Source organism: Arvicanthis niloticus, chromosome 19 (genome assembly GCF_011762505.2).
Source record: "Arvicanthis niloticus isolate mArvNil1 chromosome 19, mArvNil1.pat.X, whole genome shotgun sequence".
NCBI classification, from domain to species: Eukaryota; Metazoa; Chordata; class Mammalia; order Rodentia; family Muridae; genus Arvicanthis; species Arvicanthis niloticus.
In genome coordinates this window covers 27,268,364-27,292,518 of record NC_047676.1, presented here as the reverse complement: position 1 = coordinate 27,292,518, position 24,155 = coordinate 27,268,364, and the positions used below count along the sequence as shown (strand labels likewise).

At 39.3% G+C, this 24,155-nt stretch overlaps 1 protein-coding gene across 5 annotated transcripts in view; it reads left to right on the top strand.

Moving 5' to 3' along the window:
* Positions 1-7,157: 7,157 nt before the first annotated feature.
* Positions 7,158-24,155, top strand: part of Agxt2 (alanine--glyoxylate aminotransferase 2) — a 41,064-nt gene continuing 24,066 nt past the window's right edge. The window contains exons 1-5 of one of the 5 annotated variants that reach the window (XM_076916430.1): positions 7,158-7,340; positions 14,868-14,956; positions 17,301-17,485; positions 20,958-21,081; positions 22,420-22,514. In XM_076916430.1, the coding sequence (XP_076772545.1) occupies positions 7,256-7,340; positions 14,868-14,956; positions 17,301-17,485; positions 20,958-21,081; positions 22,420-22,514 (578 nt within the window). In that variant the 5' untranslated portion in view covers positions 7,158-7,255. The remainder of the gene's footprint in view (positions 7,341-14,867; positions 14,957-17,300; positions 17,486-20,957; positions 21,082-22,419; positions 22,515-24,155) is intronic. The other 4 variants (XM_076916431.1, XM_076916429.1, XM_034523554.2 and 1 more) reach the window with 4 other exon arrangements.

Here is a 24,155-nt window from a genome sequence, read left to right as displayed (position 1 = left end):
AATAGTTGTCTGTAGAGCTTAGAGTCAGAAGGTAATGAGACTGATGAATAAACATTTATGAAATTAAAGATATCATAAAAAACAAATCACACTAACTCCACAGCTGTCATCTCCTTGCTCCATTCAAGCAACTAAAAGGATCTAAGCATATCCAGGGCTTGCTTTCCACAGCTATTCAGTACCCTCCTCTTCTCAATGAATGCCGCTTACCCTGCTGCTCATGTCTTTTCTCTATCACCTCATTTTTTTATTTGTTGTAATGCTGGGGTTGAACTAAAGTCCACAAATACACTAGACAAGCACTCTATCCCCTAGCTACACCCCCAGCCCCCTTTTATTTTTATTTTTATTTTTATTTTTATTAGGAAACAAGGTCTCTTGAAGTTACATAAACTAGCCTTAATTTACTCTATATCCTAGAGTGGCCTTAAACTTGTGCTCTTCCAAACTTAGCTTTCCAGGTAGGTAGGATTATAGGTGTGAACATTACTTCCAGATAAATCAATTTCATCCTGTATTTATGCTGACTGCCCTCCTATCTTCTTATTGATATCCATAATTTCTCAGTCTGTGACTCCTTCAACTATATGCTGGCCCTCCTTCCATACTTTATTACTTTTCTCAATATTGTGACAAAAAGAATAACTGACAGAAGCAGCTGAAGAGGGGAAGGGTTTGTTTTGATGGGTGGTTTATGAGAATACAGTCCTTCATGGTGGAGAAGGCATGTATGAAGACTGGACTAGCTTGGTCTGTACCAGCAGAAGCATAAAACAATTGGTTATTCAGTGCTACAAACCAGGAAATAAGAGAGTTTGGATGAAAAGTAGAACCAACCTTCACTCTCTTGGTCATAAGTCTGCAAGATAGGTACCATGGATGAAGATTTCATAATCTCCCAAAACAGTGCCATCAGCTAGGGGCACAACATTCAAATACATGAGCCTGATAGGGATGTACTTCATATTGAAATCATAACTTAACATCTTTAGCTCCTAGCTGTTTCACATAGTAAAAACCAATCTGGTCAAATTCAGAAGTCAGTTTTCACACTGTTTAGAAGCTAGAAATGTCTTCTGTGATTCAGAGAATCTCTTCCCGATATGCCCCATCAATTAAGGAAAAAAGATAAAGACTTCTAATATGCAATGGCATATATTACACATTCTTGTTCCAAAAGGGAAGTGTGAAGACAGTGAAAAATACTGGGAAAAAAAACAAAAACAAAAACAAACAAACAAACAAACAACAAGGAAAGCTCTGTCTAATATCTGGAGTACAACTGACTTGGCCAGACCTATGAACTCCCTCTTGGGCTAGCTTCACACACATGCCTGCAGATTTCCTTGGTGTCTAAGTATTTCTGAGTAGTCTGGGGTGTCTAGCCAATGTTTCACCGTCACAACTTCATTCAATGGTATAACATGGTCCTGTTGCAGAGAAAATAACAGGGAGCACATCTTCACACCGCATTAGCTTTTTTTTCTGGAACATTCTCACAAGCTTCCATGATCTTATCACTCATTTTGCATACCTACACAACAGTACCACATAAACGGCATCACACGCTGCTGACAGTTTTAGATGCAGTATGTTCCCTCTTGAAACTTGACTGCAGAGTCTCGGGATGCTCACACCCTGATATCAGGAAGAACCTAGCCAGAGATGCTGAAGCAGAATGCACCAAGAGCAGCAGTTCTCAACCTGTGGCTCACAACCCCCACAGTGGTGGCATATCAAGATATCCTGAATATCAGATATTTACATTACAATTCATAACGGTAGCAAAATCACAGTTATGAAGTAGCTATGAAATAATTTTATACTTGGGAGTCACCACAACATGAGGAACTGCTTTAAAGCATTAGGAAGGTTGTGAATCACTGCCCTAAAGAGAGGTCACACCTTCAAGGCACCATCTCCGTTATCTCAGGCCGAATGCAAGTTATCTGATTAATTGAAGGAAGGTTTGTAACAATTAGCACCACTTTGTTCACATTCACTTTCTCTACAACTATCGAGTTCCAGGTCTTTTATTCCCAGGTTGTACATTTTTCACATTGGTCAGTTCTGTTTTCTTCTCAAATTTTTCACTGTAAATTTGGCTAAAGCAGAAGGCAGTAACCATGCCACAGCCTAAATGTCATGCTGTATTGAAATTTTCTCTTCCCCAAAATTACCCCATTAACTCAGCTTCATTCAGATATCTAGACATAAGTAGAGCAAAGGCAAAAATGCTAGAACATAGCATGAATGACTTCTGTTCCAATTTCCAATTTTGTCATAGTTTTCCTCCATGGTTTCATGAGTACAGTCATTGTTCCCCACATTCCTCTCCCAGTCTAAACTCCTACCATAATGACCCATTAGGTTTCATTGACAGAATTCTAGGGCTTCTCTAGTCCTCAACTTTAAATTGTTCCGTAATCTCCCCACAAAGCTACCCTAATGGCCTACAGAGGACAAGGTCAAGTCTTTTATAGCAATGACCTCATCTCAACCAGTTTGCTGTATCAGTTGCTTTTCTTGTCACTCTGACTGAAAACATGACAAAGCAAGTCAATGGAGGAAAAGTTTATTTTGATTCATCATTTGAAAGAGTAGAGTACATCATATTGAGATAGGGATGACATGGAGGTTGAATCACCTTGGTCTATGGCAGTGCCAACACAGGGGAAGGGTGTTTGCTACCTGATACTAACCAGGAAGAACATAGTTTAGGGTGGGAGCATAGTCAACCAAATACTCCTAAGTTCCTTTCCAACTAGCTTCCATATCTTAGAAGTCCCAAAACCTCCTGTAGCAGTGCCAAGAGCCAGTATTCAAACACATGAATGACTTCCGGTCTGGGCCTGAGCACTGTGCAGATCCCGGGCAGCAGCTCTTTCCCCAATCTCTAAGAACCCAGGGGAAGCAGGGATCCCAGCTGCTCTAACCCTGGCATTATCTTAGGTAAGCAGACAGCAAGGCCCACTCCAAACAGGGAGTAACTGGGATCCACCAGGACCCAGGAAGTCAATCCTAGCCCGGATCACTGAGCAGATTTTGGGCCCCAGCTCTTACCCCAGTAGTAACACCTACCCCACACAGTTCTGATAAAACCAAGATAATAGGAAAGACAGGCTCCAGTCAGAGACAGGACAGGTAGCACTAAGGAGAACCAGATGGCAAAAGGCAAGCACAAGAACATAAGCATCAGCAACCCAGGGTACTTGGCATCAGTAGAACCTAGTTCTCTCACACAAGAAAGTCCTGAATTCCCCATAGTACTAGGAAAGCAAGAATTAGATTTAAAATCACTTCTAATGATGATGATAGAGGTCTTTAAGAAAAACATAAATAACACTCTCAAAGAATTTGAGAAGAACACAGGTAGACAGGTAGAAGCCCTTAAAGAGGAAACACAAAAATCCCTTAAAGAATTACAAGAGAACACAACCAAATAGGTGAAGGAATTCAACAAAACCATCCAGGACATAAAAATGGAAGTAGAAACAATCAAGAAATCACAAAGGGACACTACCCTGGAGATAGAAAACCTAGGAAAGAAATCAGGAGTCACAGACACAAGCATCACCAACAGAATACAAGAGATAGAAGAGAGAATCTCAGGTACAGAGGATACCATAGAAAATATTGACACAACTGTCAAAGAAAACGCAAAATGCAAAAAGTTCTTAACACAAAACATCAAGGAAATCCAGGACACAATGAGAAGACCAAACCTACGGGTAATAGGTATAGATGAGAGTGAAGATTTCCAACTTAAAGGGCCAATAAATATCTTCAACAAAATTATAGAAGAAAACTTCCCTAATCTAAAGAACAAGATGCCCATAAACATACAAGAACCCTATAGAATGCCAAATAGACTAGACCAGAAAAGAAATACCTCCCATCATATAATAATCAAAACACCAAGTGCACAAAACAAAGAAAAAATATTAAATGCAGTAAGGGAAAATGGCCAAGTAACATATAAAGGCAGACCTATCAGAATTACACCAGACTTCTCACTAGATAGTATAAAAGCTAGAAGACGCTGGACAGATGTCATACAGATCCTAAGAGAACACAAATGCCAGCCCAGGCTATTATATGCAGCAAAACTCTCAATTACCATAGATGGAGAAACCAAGATATTCCATGACAAAACCAAATTTACACAATATCTTGCCACAAACCCAACATTACAAAGGATAATAGCAGGAAAGCTTCAATACAAGGAGGGAAATTATACCCTAGAAAGAGCAAGAAAGTAACCCTCTTCCAACAAATCCAAAGGAAGATAGCCACACAAAGATAATTCCACCTCTAATAACAAAAATAACAGGAAGCAACAATCACTGTTCCTTAATATCTCTTAACATTAATGGACTCAATTCCTCAATTAAAAGACATAGGCTAATGGACTGGATACTTAAACATGACCCAGCATTTTGCTGCATACAGGAAACCTGCCTCAGTGACAAAGACAGACTGTACCTTAGAGTAAAAGGCTGGAAAACAATTTTTTCAAGCAAATGGTCCTAAGAAACAAGCTGTAGTAGCCATTCTAAAATCTCCAGCCCAGGAACACAAAGGGAGGGCCTCATGGCTCCACCTGTATAGGTAGTTGAGGGTGGCCTTGCTAGGCATCAGTGGAAGTGGACAGCCTAGGTACCTGAAAGTTTGGATTCCCTAGTGTTGGGGAATTTCAAGAGCAGGGAGGTGGGAATGAGAGGATGATGGGAGCACACCCTCATAGTAATTGGAGGAGGGGGGATGGGGTAAGGGGTTAGGCATCAGTGGAAGTAGAGGGCCTTGGTGCCTGAAAGTTTCGATTCCCTAGTGTTGGGGAATTTAAGAGCAGGGAGGTGAAAATGGGAGGATGGTGGTAGTATACCCTCATAGAAACTCCCAGAATTATATGGATTAGACATGACAGAGGCAGGCTGCCAGAAGACTAGATTCCAGAATTCAAACAAAAAATTATCTTGATACTAAAATTTGTTTTGAGAATTGTATATTGCAGAATACACAGCCTTGGTGTATCTACTCATCAAGTGAGCTGAGCAGACCTGCTCGAACTTCTGATGTCCTGGAATTGCAACTGGATGCAGTAAAGACAGACTTCAGAGGCTTATCAATTTAGTCTTCTCCCTGACCCTCTTCTAAGATCTCAACACCCATAATCAGCTTGAAGAAGTTAATAAAGAGTCGGCACCACTATTCCCTGGGCTTGGGGACAGAGGTGGTTAATATTGGGCTGTCTTTCTAGGGGAAAGTAGTGGTTTTGTTGGAACAAAGAGGATTAGCTAGGATTTATTGCATAGCCATAACCTATTGGTAGAAATATGTATAATAGTTATTAAGATGAAGTTATAATTTCTTAAATGGTACAAAATTTACTTTGATTTCAAATGTAAGGCTTTCATTGGTACAAGCTTCTTATTGATATAAAAGTGAGATTAATATTGTTAATTTCATAGGCATTGTGCCTATATAACACATTTAGGAATACAAGGCTCAGACCCAGTCCTTCTTTAACTTTTTTAACTTATTTGAGATGGTTAGCCTGTGAGTTAAGGGCCTATAGCAAATTTATGGCTCTAAGTTTATTATAAGGGTGTTTTCTATATTTTATTTAGCTTAGAGGAGTTAACAAACAATAGTCCAGATTGCCTTACATGGATAGTTGGTTTTCAAAACATCAGAAGTCCACAGAATTGATGTTGCAAACATTTCTGTAGTAATGTCCATTTTGATTAGAGTCCTGTCTGCTCCTGACAGCTTCCTGTCTTGGATTCTAAGAAGAAATTGAGCATCTTTGGAGTTACTCCAGTTGTGGTGAGACACCCACTAAGCAAGAAATGCCTCTTTTCATCTACAGACAAATTACTGTCCAGAAAAGGACACACTTGCGGAATAGTTGACTGATTATATCTGCCAAGATAGAGTAATCAGCCCTTAATAATTCTGCATCGCTAGGTCTGTCAGATGATCCTGGGCCAGAAGGCTGAAGATCAAATGCTCCAACGTTTTGTAGTATAGGGACTGTCCAGGTGTTCAGGGGTCTCTATAATTTGGCTAAGTTTTAGAAGCTATGCTTTGTGCTTCCCATAATTTCAGTTAACTCAGTCATTCTGGATTTCTGACCGGTTGAAGACCTATAGTCTCATAGCCAATCCAGGCCATTTACTTTGAGAGAAAAGGTTTGAGAAGATGGTTTTCAGCTGACATTCCTTCTAAAGCCAAGAAAAAAAGCCAGGTTCAGAATTAAGTCTTTTAGTTAGGAGGGACGACAGAGATTCTGCTTAGTCAACAAAATGATGGACTGGGTATTAGGTCTATCTTATATGTTACTGACACAAATTGGTATAGTTATGCTCTAATTGTATTCTAAGAGAAAAGTTTTATTTTAACAGGAAGAGTGATATGTAGGAGGAACTAAGGTGGGAGGAGTAAGGAGAAGAGGAGAAGGAAAGGAGGAGCTAGGTGACTAGGTGACGGGGGGGGAAGGGGGGAAACATGGAGGTGGATGTTTGCATGTCCCTGCCAGTCAAAGATAGTTGATATATCTAGGTTGGGTATTGGGCTACACTTCTGATTGATATTGAGCATTACCAAACTTATAAAGCCTTTGATTAACATTTAAAAAATAGTATAAAAGCAAAAGTGGGGATGGGATAGGGGTTTTCTAGGGAGGGGAAATGGGGAAAGGGGATGGCATCTGAAATGTAAATAAAATATCCAATAAAGATTTTCACATTAAAAAAAAGAAGAAGAAAACACATGAACATAGGAAGAAGATTTTATATCCAACCCAATTTTGGACATAAACATTTATATCCAAACTAACCCTGTCCCTGCCCTTCTGTAGAGTGATTCACTCTGGTGAGCCCAGGGTGGAATGGAGTATGAGGCTTGCAAAATGAGCAACACTCGTTTTGTCTTTTCATTTTCAATCCCTTTGTGTCCCTCTCCCTTACCATCTCTTCCCTTCCCTCCCAACATCCTTTGCTACCCTTCCGCGCCCTGCTTGTCTCCTTTTCCCTTTCTGTTTCTCAACTCGATTTTTCTAATTATTTAAGGTACTATTCCTAATAACAGGCTCTGGTGTTTACCCAAGTCCATTTATAGTCAGCAGTCTGCAATTTCCTTCCTAAGGCCACCCGCCTCTTCTAATATCAAAGTCCAGCTCAGTCAGTGAGCATTTGGAGCCCCTCCTCCCACTGACCTGCTTCCACAGAATTTTCTTCCTGCCTGAGAAGAGATGTCTCTAGCCTGGAGAAATTTTCAGAAAGCCTTTTATCTAGAGACTTCTCTCAGAATCCTCCAGATTCGTCCATCCCTGAGCTGTGAGTGAAAACCGTGGGATCTGGGTCAGCAGAGGGTCAAGAGAAGGGGAAAGCCTAGACTTTGGAGCCTGTTGCCTAGGATGTGAGACAATCCGATTCAGTAAGGGTTTGTGATTTAAAGATACATTTGTAACAGCCAATGGTTCTGAGCCTTCCTAACCCCGTGCTTTCATTTCTGTGAGTATTTAATAACGGCCCTCATTTCCCTCATTTGTCCTGAAATGAAATCAATGGATAGTAAAACCTGATAATACACAACCTAGAAATTAGAACCAGCTATCTCTACTTTGATGTGAAGGAATTAAAGGAAAATAAGCCAAAATAGGGTATTGTGTTCAATAAATAGATTCCTAGGATTTTTATTTTAAAAGATACAGGTTCCCAAACACAGAGGGAGAGAGAGAGAGAGAGAGAGAGAGAGAGAGAGAGAGAGAGAGAGAGATAGATATAGAAGAGTTTATGAGAGAGAGAGGAAAGAGAGAGAGATGAGAGAGAGAGAGAGAGAGGGAGGAGAGAGAGGAGAGAGAGGAAAGAGAGAGAGAGGAGAGAGAGAGAGAGAGGAGAGAGAGAGAGGCCATAGAGAGAGGAGAGAGAGAGGAGAGAGAGAGAGAGAGAGAGAGAGAGAGAGAGAGAGAGAGAGTCAGTCAGTCACAGGTCATCTAAGCCAGGTCGAAACTAATCAGACTCTCACTTTTCTGAAGTAGGAACAAGAAATTTAAGGAGATCTGGAGTAGCCAGACCTAAGAATCTTTATAAATTATTCCCATCTTCCAATGGTCTTCACATGGGTTTGTTTTCTCTAAGCCCACAACATACTTATTAATATCCTTTCTAAATACATAAGGTTAAATAGACATCTGTTTACATGTTTATGAGCCTTTGGGAAACTTGTGCCCATGCACTCTAAATGGTATAGAGGACCCTTCTCCATCTCTCATCATGACCAATTTTCTCTTATCTATATCTTCGAATTTTCTCTCCTTTGATCTCTTGTCTCCTCTCCCTCCTCACCTAGCAATTTTGTAAAAGCAATATATGTTTAAGCTTTCTTTTAATGTATACATATTCATATTTATAAAAGTACATGTTTGTTTATAGCTATATGTGCACATCTCTGACCATGTAAGGGAGGCCAGAAGTCAACCTTGGGTGTTCTTCTTCAGATGATGTCAAACTTGGGTTTGTTTGTTTCTTTGTTTGTTTGGGGGTTGTTTTGCTCTGTATTTTTAAGACAGGGTTTCTTATTGGTCATAAGTGCACTGAGTAGGCTAAGACTGGCTAGCCAACAAGTCTTATGAATCCATCTGTCTTTGCCTCCCCAGCACTGATACAAATGTGTACCACAACACCCAACCTTTTGACATAGGTTCTGAGGCTTAAACTCCAGTCCTTATGCTTGCATGGAAAGTGTCTTAGTTAGAGTTTCCATTGCTGTGAAGAGACACCATGACCAAGGCAACTCTTATAATGGACAAATTCAGTGCATTATCATCATGGCAGGAAGCATGGCAGCATCCAGGCAGATGTGGTACTAGAGGAGCTGAGAGTTCTACATCTTGTTCCAAAGGCAAACAGAATAAAACTACTTAATGTCTTCCAGGCAGCTAGGAAGAGAGTCTCAAAGCCCACCTCTTTAGTGGCACACTTTCTCCAACAAGACCATACCTCCTAATAGTGCCACTCCCTGGGCCAAGCATATTCAAACCACCACAAAAAGCAATTTAGTAACTATGCATTCTCTCTAGTCTGATATATGCCTAATGCTTCAAACATAGCAACTGAGTCCTATTTTACTGTCCTACACATGAGGAGACAAGTGACAAAAATTAATTAAGAAATTTGGCCAGGGGCTAGAGTGATACCTCAGTAGTTAAAAGCACTTACTGCTCTCTTTGCAAAGGTCCAGGGTTCAGTTCCCAGCATGCACATGGCTGCTCACAACCATCCTTATCCAGTTTCAGGAAATCCAATCACTTCTCTTGATCTCTGTGAGTACCAGGCATGCACATGGGGCACATACATACATACATACATACATACATACATGCAGAAAAAAATACACATAAAATAAGTAAACCTAAAATTTTAAATAAAAGAAAAATAAATATGACCAAAAGCAGAAACATGTAGATACCAACAAGATTGAAAAGCAGATGTGTCTGGCTCCAATCTCAGAGGTTTTGCCACACCCTGCTCCACTTCCCTTTCCAGTCCTGTTAATTCCATTTTCTCAGACAGAGATAAATTACACATGAACTTAGGAGGTGGGGAACCACACTGAAACTACTAAATACTGACAAAAGTGAGATAAAACGCTCTGGAGTCCCTTTTTCTTCAACCAAAAACCGTAGGATGGTGGAGCTCTCTGAATGATGATAGCACATTAGGCATGGGGTCTAGAAAAGTTTTGTTCTGTTTCTTTTCTTCTTTAACTTTTAAGCTTTCCATTTTTGACACAATAACTGTGCATGTTTGTGTAGTACAGTGCAGAAATGTGATACATGTGAATGATGCGATGTGATCAAGACAGGATGATGAACATTCTCAGCTCCTTTTCAGTTTTCAGGTTTGGAGCCCGTGATCTCCTATAGCGGTTTAGATGATCATGGCCCCCACTGGCTCATGAATTTAAATGCTTAGTCACCAGAGAGTGGAACTGTTTGAGAAGAACTAGGGGCTGTGACCTTATTGGAGGAGGTGTGTCACTGGGAGTAAGCATTAAGATTTCAAAAACCCATGCCAGGCCCAGTGTCACTTTCTACCTGCTACCTATGGTTCAAAATATAAAACTCAGCTACTGCCCCAGTACCATACCCCTCTGCTTCTTTCCATGACTGATCATGGACTAATTTTCTTAAACAGATTAAGTGCTTTAAACAAATTAGTTTCCTTGGTCATGGTGTCTCTTCACATTAATAAAATAGTAACTAAGACACCTCCTGTTTAGTTATCTGTAATATATATGAAACAAGATACTATGAACTCTGATAACCCTACTGTGCCACAGAACACTAATATTCTTGTTATGTGACTAATTTAATTATCTTTCTTTATGTATTTCCAGACTCTAACAATCACCCTTCTACACTCTTCTTCTTTTATATAGACCATTTTAGTTTTCATATATGAAGAATATGAGGTCTTTCTTTTTCTTTGATGAACACATGTTGCTTAGCATAACGTCCCCAAGTTCTAATCATCATCTTCTTACAAATGACAGGATTTGATTCTTTTCATGACTGAATAATAATTATGTTATTATACATATTCATCATACTAGCTTACTTAATCTTTCTACATTTCTTCATCCATATAGGCACCTCTGTTGATTCCATGTCTTGTCTAAAGCAAATATTGCTACACTAAACATAAGCATGCAAGTTTCTTTTTAATATACTGGTTTCATTTCCTTTGGCTATACAACAAAAAAAAAAAAAATGGGACAGCTGAGTCAGGTGGTAGATACATCTTTAAGATTTTGAGAAATTGACATGCTGTTTGCCATAACGGCTACATTAATTTACTTTCCAAATAACAGCATAAGAATGCCCTTTTCTTGACATTCTCGACAATGTGTTTGTTGTTTTGATTAGCTTGATTTTTTTTTGTACTAGCCATTCTGTTTGAAGAAAAGTGATACCTTATACTCACCTGCAGTTGTTGCTTGGAACCCCTACATATAGTTCTATCAAAAAAAAAAAAAAAAAAAAAAAAAAACGTATGGAGAAGAAATTAAAGCCACATAGTGTTTAATCCCTAATCTTCCAAACACTCTTCAGTTCCCTATATCTCCCTGTTTACCATGTTACCATATACATATGTGTGTGCTTGTGTTTGTTCATCCAAACACACACATTGAACACTCCTCAGGCATACATGGTATACGAAACATATTCAAAATACTTGAATGCTACTAAGTGTGTTCAAGTATTACAGACATAGTCACGGTGAACAAGCAAAGGCCAGCCTTCTCTAACCTACGGGTGAGACAAGAGTGAACAAATAAACATACCAAAGAAAAAATAAAGAGAAATAGGAAAGTAAAGTGGGGTATCTAGAGTAAATGAGAAGACTGTAGCATTACATGTTTTCAGATGTGTAAAACCTCAACAGTAAAGAAAGATTCAGACCTCCTATGATGCCTGTGTGTTTACCGTGCAGTATTGGTACACATGAATTATTTAGCATTACCTGACTTGATATACTCATTCTGGTCTAAAGATGCATATTAGTTATTGAAGAGATTCATTTTTAATATAGACTGGAAATACATTTTTAAATATCTTTATTCTTTGAAACTTCCACACATTATTTTAATCTCATTTATCTACCATCACCTTCCTCTCACCTTCCCTAGAACCACCCACTGTGTCTCCCTCCCATGTTGTCTTTATATTTTTGTTGCCATTAATAACACTGAGTCGAGCTAGAGCTACCCACATGTACATATGAATGTGGCCATCCACTGAGTCATGAGTACCTTGTGAAAGGCCACGTCCTCAAAGGACAATGATTCTTTGTCCCTCGGCAGCCATCAACTGCCAACATCTTTTACAACTGAGGTAAGGCTTAGGAGTTCCTCACACACCTGTACTTAAATTTTGACTGGCTTGATTTCAAGCAGATCATCACAGCAAGAGAGAAAATATCTTAAGGCTGCAGCTTTTCTACTAGCTAAATACTTCATATCATTTTCAGGTGGATGGAGATTTCACTCCAACGTGCTATTTTTGACATGTTTTTTTTCTCGCACAAAGGAAGGATACACAGGATAATACATGGACAGTAAATAATGTCTGTTACCCACTGAGAAACTCCCTTCAACACTCCACTCCTGGAAAGACTTCTCAAATACATACATACATACATACATACATACATACACACACACACACACACACACACACACACACACATACATATTGGTTAACCTGAGTGGCAAGCCTCTCACTTGCACCCTAGGCTGGTCTCAGAGAAAGCTAACTCCAAAAAGGACTCTAAGGAACACTCACCAGACTCCACATTACGTCAAGGTTTTTCATCTGAAAAAGTAACAACAACAACTTCTGTTTTCTTCAGCAAAAGGCTGTAGTAAAAAATATTAAAAATCCTGGCCAGGGATTTCTACCTCACCTTTGGTTATTGAATTCCAGGATGAAAAACACACACAGTCTTTATATTTTTAATATGTCTTAAGCAGCACAGTAGCTGGGCAACTGCCTACCCTCCATGTTACTAGAATCTACTTACCTGTTGATAACCCTAAGTTAAAACAAAGATAAAGAAAAAAAAACAAAAAACAAAGATAAAGAAAGCAATTTGTCTGCTGTGGAATTCTGAAAAGTGGATAGCTGAAAAGTTAAATCCAATTGCCCGCTTAGTATTTATTATAGGAGTGGTTTTGTTCTCCAAATTCAATTCTATTTTAATGTTTTGAGTTGCCCCTGTGAGATAAGGTGGGTGAGAATCAGAGCTGCCATTTGTATTTAGTCTAAAAAGATAATTTCAGGTCAGTAAAACAACAAACAGATACATAAGAATGAATATATATTCATAAAAATGCCAATTCACAGAGAACTTAGAATTTGGCACCTTTAACATGACACCCTCCTCCACCCAATTCTTATATACACAATTCTTATACACATGTTCATGTATGTATACAGATATGCTAGAACCAATGAAAGGCTTTATCGATGCCCCATTTGCACAGAACCCTCAAAACACAGGCTGTTTTACACAAGGAATGCAGGCAGTGACATTTTGATTTTCATTTTTCTGGCAAATAAACATTATTTTTATTCACTGACTTTTATTATGATTTGTGAAGTTTGTTTATTGAGAGGGATAATATGACAAGAAAGATTTTCTAAGTCTTGAATAGCTGTACTTCACTTATGGAATAATTCTCTGTTTCTGTTGTTGTTGTTGTTTACCTTCTTCATCTCCTTCCTTCCTTTTCTCTCTTTTTCTTTTTTCTTTATAATGTATTTATAGATTTTGCTTAGAATCTTTGCCTCACCATTTATATGAATATCCCTTTGTTGAATGAATGAATGAGAGAATGAGTGAGTGAGTGAATGAATGAGTGAGTCTGCCTTGACTATTGAAAGTCTCGCCTTTCCTTTGTCGAGTCTTCTCGTCAGTTCTCCTTCCTTGCCAGCACACTCTCATTAACTCTCAGAGATTTATAGTCAACAGCTTACAGCCTATTCATTGGGCACCTCCAATTTTACAGATAGAAACACAATGGTGGAATAAAGGGGTTTTGAATTCTCAGAAAAACTCCTTTTTCTCCACTTCAGGAGAGGGACTAGCACAGAACCCACCATAAAAACCTTTCAGAAGGTTAAATTCTCAGAAAACTTGAGCCGTCTTTTCCCTGTCATTCTTTTTGTCTGGAAAACCAGAAGCTACTTACTTTGACAGTAAAGAGCAAATTCATGACATTAGAGATTATTGGGATAAAATGAATGGGATTTTGAAAAAAAAATACGTCCACAGTTATTACATCCCTGCTTTATTTAGAAACACAGTCATCGAGTTTCTCAAGACAGTGACGTCACAGCCACACAACACAGCACTTCCTCCACACATTCAAAGTTTTGTGCTGCTCAAGAGGCATCTATGTCTTTCCATCTATGAAATTACCTCAAAACTGACCTCAGATCGTCTAAATTAGGACCATTTTCTCCCAAGACTACTTATAAAGACTCTAGATATCTGCTCTGATAGTTTCTAACTGCATTGTACCAGCCCACTTATATGAGAGGTAGGAGTCTGTACTGTCAAGAAAAGGTGAGAAAAAAAAAGAGTCCTAGGCTTGGAGTTCACAATTTGAGATTTCATTCTTGGTCTTTCTAACGAACATGATGAAATTGAACAAATTAATATGACATCTTTAGCTTAAATATAGATGAGGATTTCAGTACGTCTCCCCAACCTAAACATTTCTCCCAGCTTCTCAGAGTCATTGAACTTCTCTCCCTTTCCGACAGTCTTAAGTAGGTGGCCCTTTTCTAAGGAGGGGATGTTATCTTCTAGACCTGTTTGCAGATATTAATACAACCTGTCACCTAACACCCATTTCTGTGTGCTCACTACTAGAATAGCCAACATCAATGAGTTTCATGTTTGCAGAGCCAACCAGGTATCAGGCACTAAGTAACTTATAGCTTAGAAACCATATTGATTAACAAAGTGTATGGGCATCCACTGGGTAGTGCATTGCAACCTGACTATAAGTAGTCAACAAAAAGTAGAACCAGTTTGAACTGAGTTCTCTAAGCTCGTGAGAGGGGTCTGTGGGGAAAACACTGCTACATCCTTATCCTTCTTATCTTTTTGCACTAGATTCAGTCACCTTTTTTTCCTCCAGAAGATCTACTATTAAGATAACTCAGTATTAAAATCAAAACTAATGTGATTTTTATTAAAGTAAGAAACAAGACTGCCTAATTGGTTCAGGTAACCATATGTGTGTGGCACAAGTGCTTGTCCATCACACTTTGCTTCAATTCATTTCAGTAGGTGCTTCCCGGATATCTGTACCCAAGCTCACTCTTCATACAAAGCCCAGCATGCCACCATGTGACTTCTCACCTGAGAAATACCAGGTAAGATTTGATTCTGGTTTCAGAAACGAAAAGAAGATGCCACCCTTGAGAGATCTCAGACTTCCAAAATTGTTTCCCAGGAAGAACTCACAAATAACCCTGCTATGTCAGTCAACAGTCTTAGGATATCCTATTCTTTACGTGTTAGGGAGTATTTGATGTCTCCTTACACTCTTTATGAACTATATATATGAACTGAAGAGCATGTGAGGCTGACAGAAAACATAAGAAAGGACTACTATAAGATGATACACACATACTCATACATATACACATACACACACAGACACATATGCATAATCATATATATATATGTATATACATATATATATATATATATGCAGACACACACACGCATACACACACACACCAGGAACACAGGAAATCCCTTATTTATTTTTTACAGTGCTGTTATCCTAACTTAACATGGCAGTACATGACATCACATGATCTTTCCTCCCACTAGAACGAATATTTTTCTGTTATCAAATTGATGATTTCTCTCTTGCTCTTTCTCTGTCTCTTCCCTCTCTTCTTCTTCTCCTTCTCCTTCTTTTTCTCCTTCTCCTTCTTCTTCTTCCTCTTCTTCCTCCTCCTCTTCTCTCTCCCTCCCTCTCTTTGACACACACACATACACCCAAACACACACATGGAGACACACAACAATTTTTATTCTATATCATATTTATTGGAAGTAAATTTTATTTTATTTTATTTTTGGTTTTTCGAGACAGGGTTTCTCTGTGTAGCCCTGGCTGTCCTGGAACTCACTCTGTAGACCAGGCTGGCCTCAAACTCAGAAATCCGCCTGCCTCTGCCTCCCAAGTGCTGGGATTAAAGGCGTGCGCCACCACCACCTGGCTGGAAGTAAATTTTAAAGACAGTATAATCCGAAGCTATCTACAAAAAGAAAACATGGATGTGGTCGCCAGTGTTAATTGTCCACTTGGCAGAATGAAAAATAACTGAGAAATGACCTCCCCACCTTGGGCCTATGGGGAATTATCTCCATAACATTAACTGATGTTTAAAAAAAAAAAAAAAAAAAAAAAAACCCTTCTTAATTTTGAGTGAGAGCATTCCATGAGCTTAAGTCCTGCACTGAATAAACAGGAGGCATTGCCTGGGCACATGCATTTGTTCTTCTGTTTCTTAGTTGTGGGTACAATGTGACCAGTTCTGTCCATTTGACTCTGACTTCCCCACATGGTAGACTATAACCTAAACTGTGAGCCAGAAATAAACTCTGCCTTAAACTGATTGTGTTTGGGATTTTTGGTTTTGTTTTTCTGGGTTTTGTGTTTGAGATGGTTTTTCTCTATGTAACCCTGGCTGTCCTGGGACTTCCTATGTGGATTGGGCTAGCCTTAAACCCACAGACATCCAACTGCCTCTGCCTTCTGAGTGATTAAAGATTAGAGATTAAAGATTAATATTAGATTAAGATTAGAGATTAAAGATGCCAAAATACACACAGACACACACACAAACACAAACACACATACACACACACACAGACACACACAGAGACACACATACACACACAGACACACACAGAGACACACATACACACACAGACACACACATATTCAGAGAGAGAAGAAAAGCTCAGTGTGAAGCTCAGGATGGAGCACAGGCCTAGCATGCACATGACCCTGGATCCAATGGTCAGCATCACAACGATTTTGTTTGTTTGTTTGTTTGTTTGTTTTTGTTCAAGGAAGGGTCTCTCTTCATAGCCCTGGCTGTCCTGGAACTCACAGAGATTCAGCTAGTTTAAGGGTTGTTTTTGTTTGTTTGTTTTTGTTTTGATTTTCAAAAACCCATAGCATCAAAAATGGCATTAATTTGAACACTTATTTCCAAGCTGCTTTATTTTCATGGTAAAGCCTACTTGAAAAGAAGGCTTCATTAAGAGGTGGGAATTCCAACTCCCTTCTTCACCTGTACCCTAGGAAGGAATCACAAATGAAAAGGAACACAGTGAGTTTAGTCTCCAGCTAAACACAAAGGACTTCACTTTTCCCAGAACACAATTGGTAATGCGCCCATTTGTGAGCCCATACAGGTCACTAAGGGGATTAGGTCCTGGTAAAGTGACCTGCTCTTGATCTTGTAGAACCCAGGACTAAGAAAACAAATCCATTAAGATCACTAAAAGCTCTTCCAGAGGTCCTGGGTTCAATTCCCACCAACCACATAGTGACTCACAACCATCTGTAATGCAGATCTGATGCCCTCTTCTGGTGTGTCTGAAAATAGTGACAGTGTACTCACATGCATAAAATAAATAAATAAATCTTTTAAAAATGAAGGAAAACAAATTTTAATTTGTCTATCGTAGTCCCTGGCCTACAGCCGTGCCCTGGAGATTCATAGGCAGCACCTTTCTCCTGTGAATACAGCCTATTTCCAGAAGCCTTTGCTGCTCCACCAGGGACACATGGAATGGCTCTTTGATTCCGAAGGAAAGAGATACCTGGACTTCTTCTCTGGGATTGTAACTGTTAGTGTTGGTCACTGCCACCCGTGAGTATCCCTAAAAAAAAGAAGGAAATCCTTAAAATCCATAAAACCATGGAAAACCATCATTTGTGTAACTCAGAACCCTTGATTTCTATATCCCGCCCTTATAAGTTGTAACTGTTACAGGCTGTGCTGACATGCACTCACATGCCTTCCTCCGAAAAGAAACAGACTTGATTCTGTACTATTTTCTTTCTCATGGAAGCTTTACTCATTCCTGGTACACATGCTGCAAGTGAGTCAGTGTCTCTGTGTGTTTCTTGATGAAGGAAGCTTTCCAAAGACAGGGATACACCAAGAGAAAACACAAGTGGCGGTCCTGTAAGGCAAACACAAAGACAAGAGAATGGCATGAAGGATGGCCCATGAGAACTTCTAGATCCATGATGGGTCATCCTTGAGGGCTCTGAGAGATTGATGAGGAATGAAACTATAACATAGAGATGCATCCCTGGCTAGAAATTTACTTAGAAATGTATGAAAGAAAGTTGGGACTGTCTGAAGCTATGGCCAGCTCTCCCACACACAGACTCTCAGGACACTCCTCCCTGATCCTTTAGGTTTCTATGTGGCCATTTCATTCTTTTAAAATTTTATATATGGGGGCTAGAGAGATGGCTCAGCAGTTAATAGTACTGACTACTCTTCCAGCGGTCCTGAGTCCAGTTCCCAACCACCATATAACTCACAACCATCTGTAATGGGATCTGATGCCCTCTTCTGGTGGGTCTGAAGACACTATAGTGTACTCATGTACATAAAATAACTCTTTAAATTTTTTCTATATAATGTGCTATTTTATTAGAGTTATGTTGATGCTTTTTTAAAGTGTTTCTAACTGAAAGAGGACTACATCACTTCTCCCTCCTTTATCTCCACCAGCCCCTCCCAACTACCCTCCCTTAAACCCTTCTCACACTCCACCCACTCTCAAGTCAACAGATTCTTTTTCTTGATTATATTTGTTACATAGATATGTATGTACATACACACACATATACATGCATGTGTATATATGTATATATACACATGTATATAAACCCAGCAGGAGATAGATAGATAGATAGATAGATAGATAGATAGATAGATAGATAGATAGATAGATATCTCCTGCTGGGTTTATTTTAGTTGTTTATGTGCATACAGTTTCAGAGCTGACTACTCCGAATTGGACAACCAATAAGGAGGCTCCTCTCTGGGATAGGATAATTCTCCTTCTCCCAAGAGTCAATGGCTATCCATAGTTCTTTTTCTAGGGGAGGGATCCCATGAAATTTCCCCCCTTCCATGTTAACAAGTTCCTTGATATTGCCATCGTTCTGTTCTTGTGTTTGCAGCTGTTTTTAGGAGAGGTTCTTTTACAGTTGACTGCTGCTTTTCTGGCTCTTACACTCTCTCTGCCCCCACCCCCAACCCCACCCCACACTCTTCTGCTATACGTACTGAGCAGTAAATGGTCTGTTCTCTCTTGCCTTAACAAATTTGTTGAGGGAAGTTAATGTTAGGTGAATATTGGAAAAACAGAATAGACAAAGTAAAGTGTATGGGTTGAGGTCTTCCCATCAACACAGGGGCCAGGGGTTCTCTCCTGCAGCTGCTAACAGGAAAAGAATGACTTCGGCCTCCACACACAGCCGTCTCCTTCTCCACTTCCTATTCTCTCCCCTTCTGTTTTCAGGAGGTACAAGTCCCAGTGAGCATACAAGCTATTCAGAAGCGCTTTACGACAAAGTACACACGTTCAGTGAAAACCAAGAACGTCATAGGCTGAGTCCTCCCAACACTGATAATGCCCCAGGAAGTGGACAGTTCTCACTCACTTTCGTGACTTCATACAGCTTCTAATCTTCACCTAACCCTGACTCTGGGGCTCCCAGTCTTTGTCTTTATCTTTGTCTCTTCCTCTCTTTGGTTTTTTCCTCCTCTCACCATCTCACTACATTCCTATCATTACCACCCTACTCCTGCCCTGTTTATTTAGCTACATTTTCAACTGCTTTATGCAATGTCATCGCTTCAGCCTTGGTCCCTCACCAAAAGACAGTAACAAGTTTAATACACTCAGAGAGGGCATCAAGATGCCCCACACTCCCCAGTGCCATACAGAATATCTCCCACCCCAGTATTTTCTAAGACTAAACCCAGGATCTCCACAAGACTGATTTTATTCACTCAGCCACTTATTCAAGAGACACATGTGAAACATCTGCCGGAGAGTCAGCTGTGCGCCTGAGTTATTTCTGGAATTCTAAGAAAGAACGTCACAGCTGTCTTTGAGTTTTCCTCCTTTTCATGTCCTACAGCCAACCTGATGCCATCTGAGATCTTAGACCTCTGCTGACAACTCCCTAATCCTTGGAGTTCCTCTCCCCACAGATCTCATTAACACGAGTGTTTTCAGAACATTTCTGCTCTCCAAAGGATGGCCACCTTGCCCACCTAGCTGGTCACCACATTACCAGTAGTAGTAACCCATGTCCCCTACATTCAACATGTCATGTGACTCTCAGATTTACTTCTATCATCCGGGATGTTGTCAAGGATCTTATCTCTTTAAAATTTTACTGACACTTTATAATTTTCTTAAGTGGAGTTTGTGTAATAATAATCATAGGAGGTGTCTCTTGGGAAAGAGTTCCAGAAAAAGATAAGAAGAGGACTAATAGTAAAAAAGTAACCATAAAAGCATGATAAAAATAAAAACTAATAAAAATAAATAATAAACAATATAATATATAAAATATATAACATTATATATAATTGTATATTATATAATTATAATTAAGCATAAGTATAATTATATTACATTATATTATATTATAATTAAATTTAATTCTATATAAGACATTATATATTATATAATAACATAAGTATATAATATATAATAAAATATGTAACATAGTATATATAAATAAAACATAATAAAAATAAATAATAATGAAAAATAATAAAAGTAGTAATAAATAATAAAAAAGAGAACTAATAATAAAAGAACGACGAACTCTCCCTCTCTTCTTAGCAGTATACTAAGTAAAGATACTAGCAAGTCCCACAGCCAAAGAATTTGTTTAGTCTGGCATTTCTCAAAATTATTCAATAGTTGAACTAATTTTTAGATGCGTCAGATATTAATAGCGAAGATAATGGTGTGGATCAAACGCCAGCCGCTGCTGCCTTTCCCCCACCTTCCTAAGCCCTTCCTCTTTGGACCCCACATGTGTGTCTGCCTTTGTTGCTACCCACGCTCATTACGGGCTTTCCAATCAGTAAGGTTAAACTGAGTCTCTAAAGACTGAGGCTTCAACATTATAAAATATTTGTTACCACTGATCACTGCTGCAACAAGAGTAGTACAGTCCACATGTGAAACCTGCCTCCTGTAACTCGTAGTAGTCAAGGGGTCCAGGTTCGATGGTCCAAGGGAGAGGACATGACTCCTTATAGTGTGTGCTTGACCGGTTCTGTGTTTCTCCAGGAAGGTAACTGCAGTGGCAAAAAAGCAGATAGACCGCCTGTGGCACACAAGTTCTGTCTTCTTCCACTCTCAGATGCACGAATACGCAGAGAAGCTCTCGGCACTCCTTCCTGAGCCTCTTAAGGTACACTGCTTCCAGCTCACAAGGAATGGTGCTCCAAGTTCACGTGATGACCTGGGAGCCCAAGGGATTTGGTCTGGGCATTGAACATCTGCCATGGTGAAGAGAGAGCCACACCTAAGAGCGTTCAAGATGAAGAAAGCAGTGTAGGAATTCTGATAAAATACCTAATATTCACCGGTCCCCTCGGAGCCCCCCCTCTCTCTCCTTGATCACTTCCTTGCATCCTTCCAGAAATCTCTTTTCCGGAACCCAAGTCCTCCAGATGCCCCTCGGTGTTGTTAAGAGATTTCCTTCTTTTGCCCCACATTCTTTCTACAAAGTCTTTTTTTTTTTTATTATTTCTTCTTTTATAGAAACTGAAGCCATTTCTTATAAATAACGTTTGTCTAAATGCACTTAGATGTTTTATCTGAATGAGATACTTTCTGCATCTGAAATGAATTAAACACTGAACGGACACCTAAAGATGTCTGCCAAGATTTAAATGCAGGCATTAAATGAGTCTCTCTCTCTCTCTCTCTCTCTCTCTCTCTCTCTCTCTCTCTCTCTCTCTCTGTGTGTGTGTGTGTGTGTGTGTGTGTGTGAGAGAGAGAGAGAGAGAGAGAGAGAGAGAGAGAGAGAGAGACCTAGATTAGTGCTCAGTACATTCTTTAATTATCACTTTATTCTATCATATCAATACTCCATTTACTATATTATCCAAAATAGAATATGAAATTTGGAATGGTCACCATTTGTGTTCAGATCCAGATTTCACGGAGCATAGAAGTGGAGTTATTGGAAAAGACACAAATGTGTGTCTCCTTATGCCTGTCTGGAGGAGCTGAACCTCTTCAGTTCTTCCCACTGATTTGTTCAGATTGAGCTGCACCATACTTTGTTTATATAGTCAAACAGGAAACTCATACTGGAATAACTCCTTCTTAGGGTGCCTGGGTTGGGGCCCTGCCTCCTTCCATGCCTTCGTAAGTAAATTAGATTAGATTCAGGACCCAAAAGATCTCATTCATGCATGTTCTCTGCTGCTGACCTCTGTGAGCCTCTCAGAAAGTCGTCCCATCTTCCTGTTTTGTAGCTCATCACTTAAAGCTAATAAAAGCCCGGAATTTCACAAATGAGTCAACCTCTCAGCCATTTTTGTAGCACTTAACAGCTGTTCAAAGGAGGGTTATAGCATTTATGTAGTAGTTAAAAGGAGGGGAGTGATTGGAAACAGAAGTTGACCTAACGGGACTCTCTTCAATAGAAGCTAGAATACCTGACTTTTAGCAATGTTGCATAGATTGAGCAACAGAGAACTAAAAGTACTATGTCATGTGTCTTCCTTTCCCCCATGAGGTCATTTTCTTGGTGAACAGTGGATCAGAAGCAAATGACTTGGCCATGGTGATGGCCAGAGCGTACTCGAATCACACAGACATCATTTCTTTCAGGTAACCATACTTTATAACATTCAGCTTAGCAACAGTGACTTAGCCCAACACTAAATGTGCATCCTTAAAATGTAGCACAGAGAAGGATGATTTCCCAGCATTCCTCCAATGTCCAGCTGACAGCAGAATCAATCTGGCGAATCTGATGTTGAGATAATTCCACACAAATTGGCCTTATAAATTCTTTTTTGTTTGGTTGGTTTGGTTTGGTTTGGGGATTGTTTGTTTTGTTTTGTTTTTGCAATTTTATAATATGTATTGAGATTTCTTATAAAATGCAGATCTGTACTTTACAGAACACACTCTAGATATATATTTTTAATTTATGTTTATTTGTTTATTTATTTATTTACATCCTTAACGCTGAGGAAAGGATGCTCCCATTCTGGCAGAAACTTGATGTACCAGGGTGGACTAATTCCCACGGGATCCCAACCTCTCAGAAAAGAAGGGGAAGGGGAGATGGGGAAGTCTCTTTTTGTTTTTTGGAGGGAGATGGCAGGTTTTTTGATGAGTAGTGTTGGGGTTTTGGTTGGTTGGTTGGTGCTTGGTTTTTTGAGGCAAGTTTTCTCTGTGTAATAGTCCTGGCTGTCCTGGAACTCTCCTTGTAGACCAGGCTGGCCTTGAACACACAGAGATCCACCTGCCTTTGCTGGGAATAAAGGCAAGTGTCAGTATGCCTAGCTGGCCTTATACACTCCTGATGAGTATATTAGCATTTAAAATAGCAGAAAAAAATGTGATTCTACTTTGCAGCCCTATCGCATTTACATTTTACAAGATTTATACAAAAGACAAATAAATAACAACAAAATTATGGAATGAAGAAGTTAGCCCTTGGGAGGCAGAGACAGGCCAATCTCTGTGAGTTCGAAGTCAGCCTGGTCTACAGAGTAAGTTCCAAAACCAAAAAGAGTTGAGGAGAAAGAGGAGGAAGAAGTTAGTCCTTTGTTAAATCCATCTCTGGATGATTTCTGTCTACTTTCAAGGATTTGTGTCATAGCACAGGACAGATTCCATATAAAGCACGTGTTTTATTTTCACAAGCCTAAGGAAACATTTGCTATCATATAAACATGGTAATAATTCATTGTGATTGTGTTTTACCAAAATAACCTCCCAGAACACACACCTCCAGATACAGGTTGATCTATTGGAAGCAGTCAGGTATTGCTTTAGGCTCTGCCTCGGTTTTTTATGATCATTCTTTCAATTAAAATTTAGAGCTCACTAAAGGATAATATTATTTGGAAATTTTATGAACTGATTATGATGCCCTAAGAATGAATGTTTTGGGTTATAAACTGTTTCATAAATGCTAAATTGGGTCACATGAGTCACACAAGAGGACAGCACTCCCCGGTGACATTGAACAGAACTTTCATCATAGGGACAAATATTTGTCTTCCTAAGGTGACCACTTTGAAGATTAGCACTTGTTGACCATGTACTCTCTGGGACGGACACTGCTTTAAAAAAAAAATAATCGGTCTCATTAAGAAGTTGGCCAACTGATCTCCAAAATTATATTCACAATTTCAGATGTATGAGAGCAGTAGAAAAGGCCAATGGGTACACTCATATGCCATAGGCTTAGAAGAATTATTCAAAGATGTCAGATTTAAATGTTTGTGTTCTAGT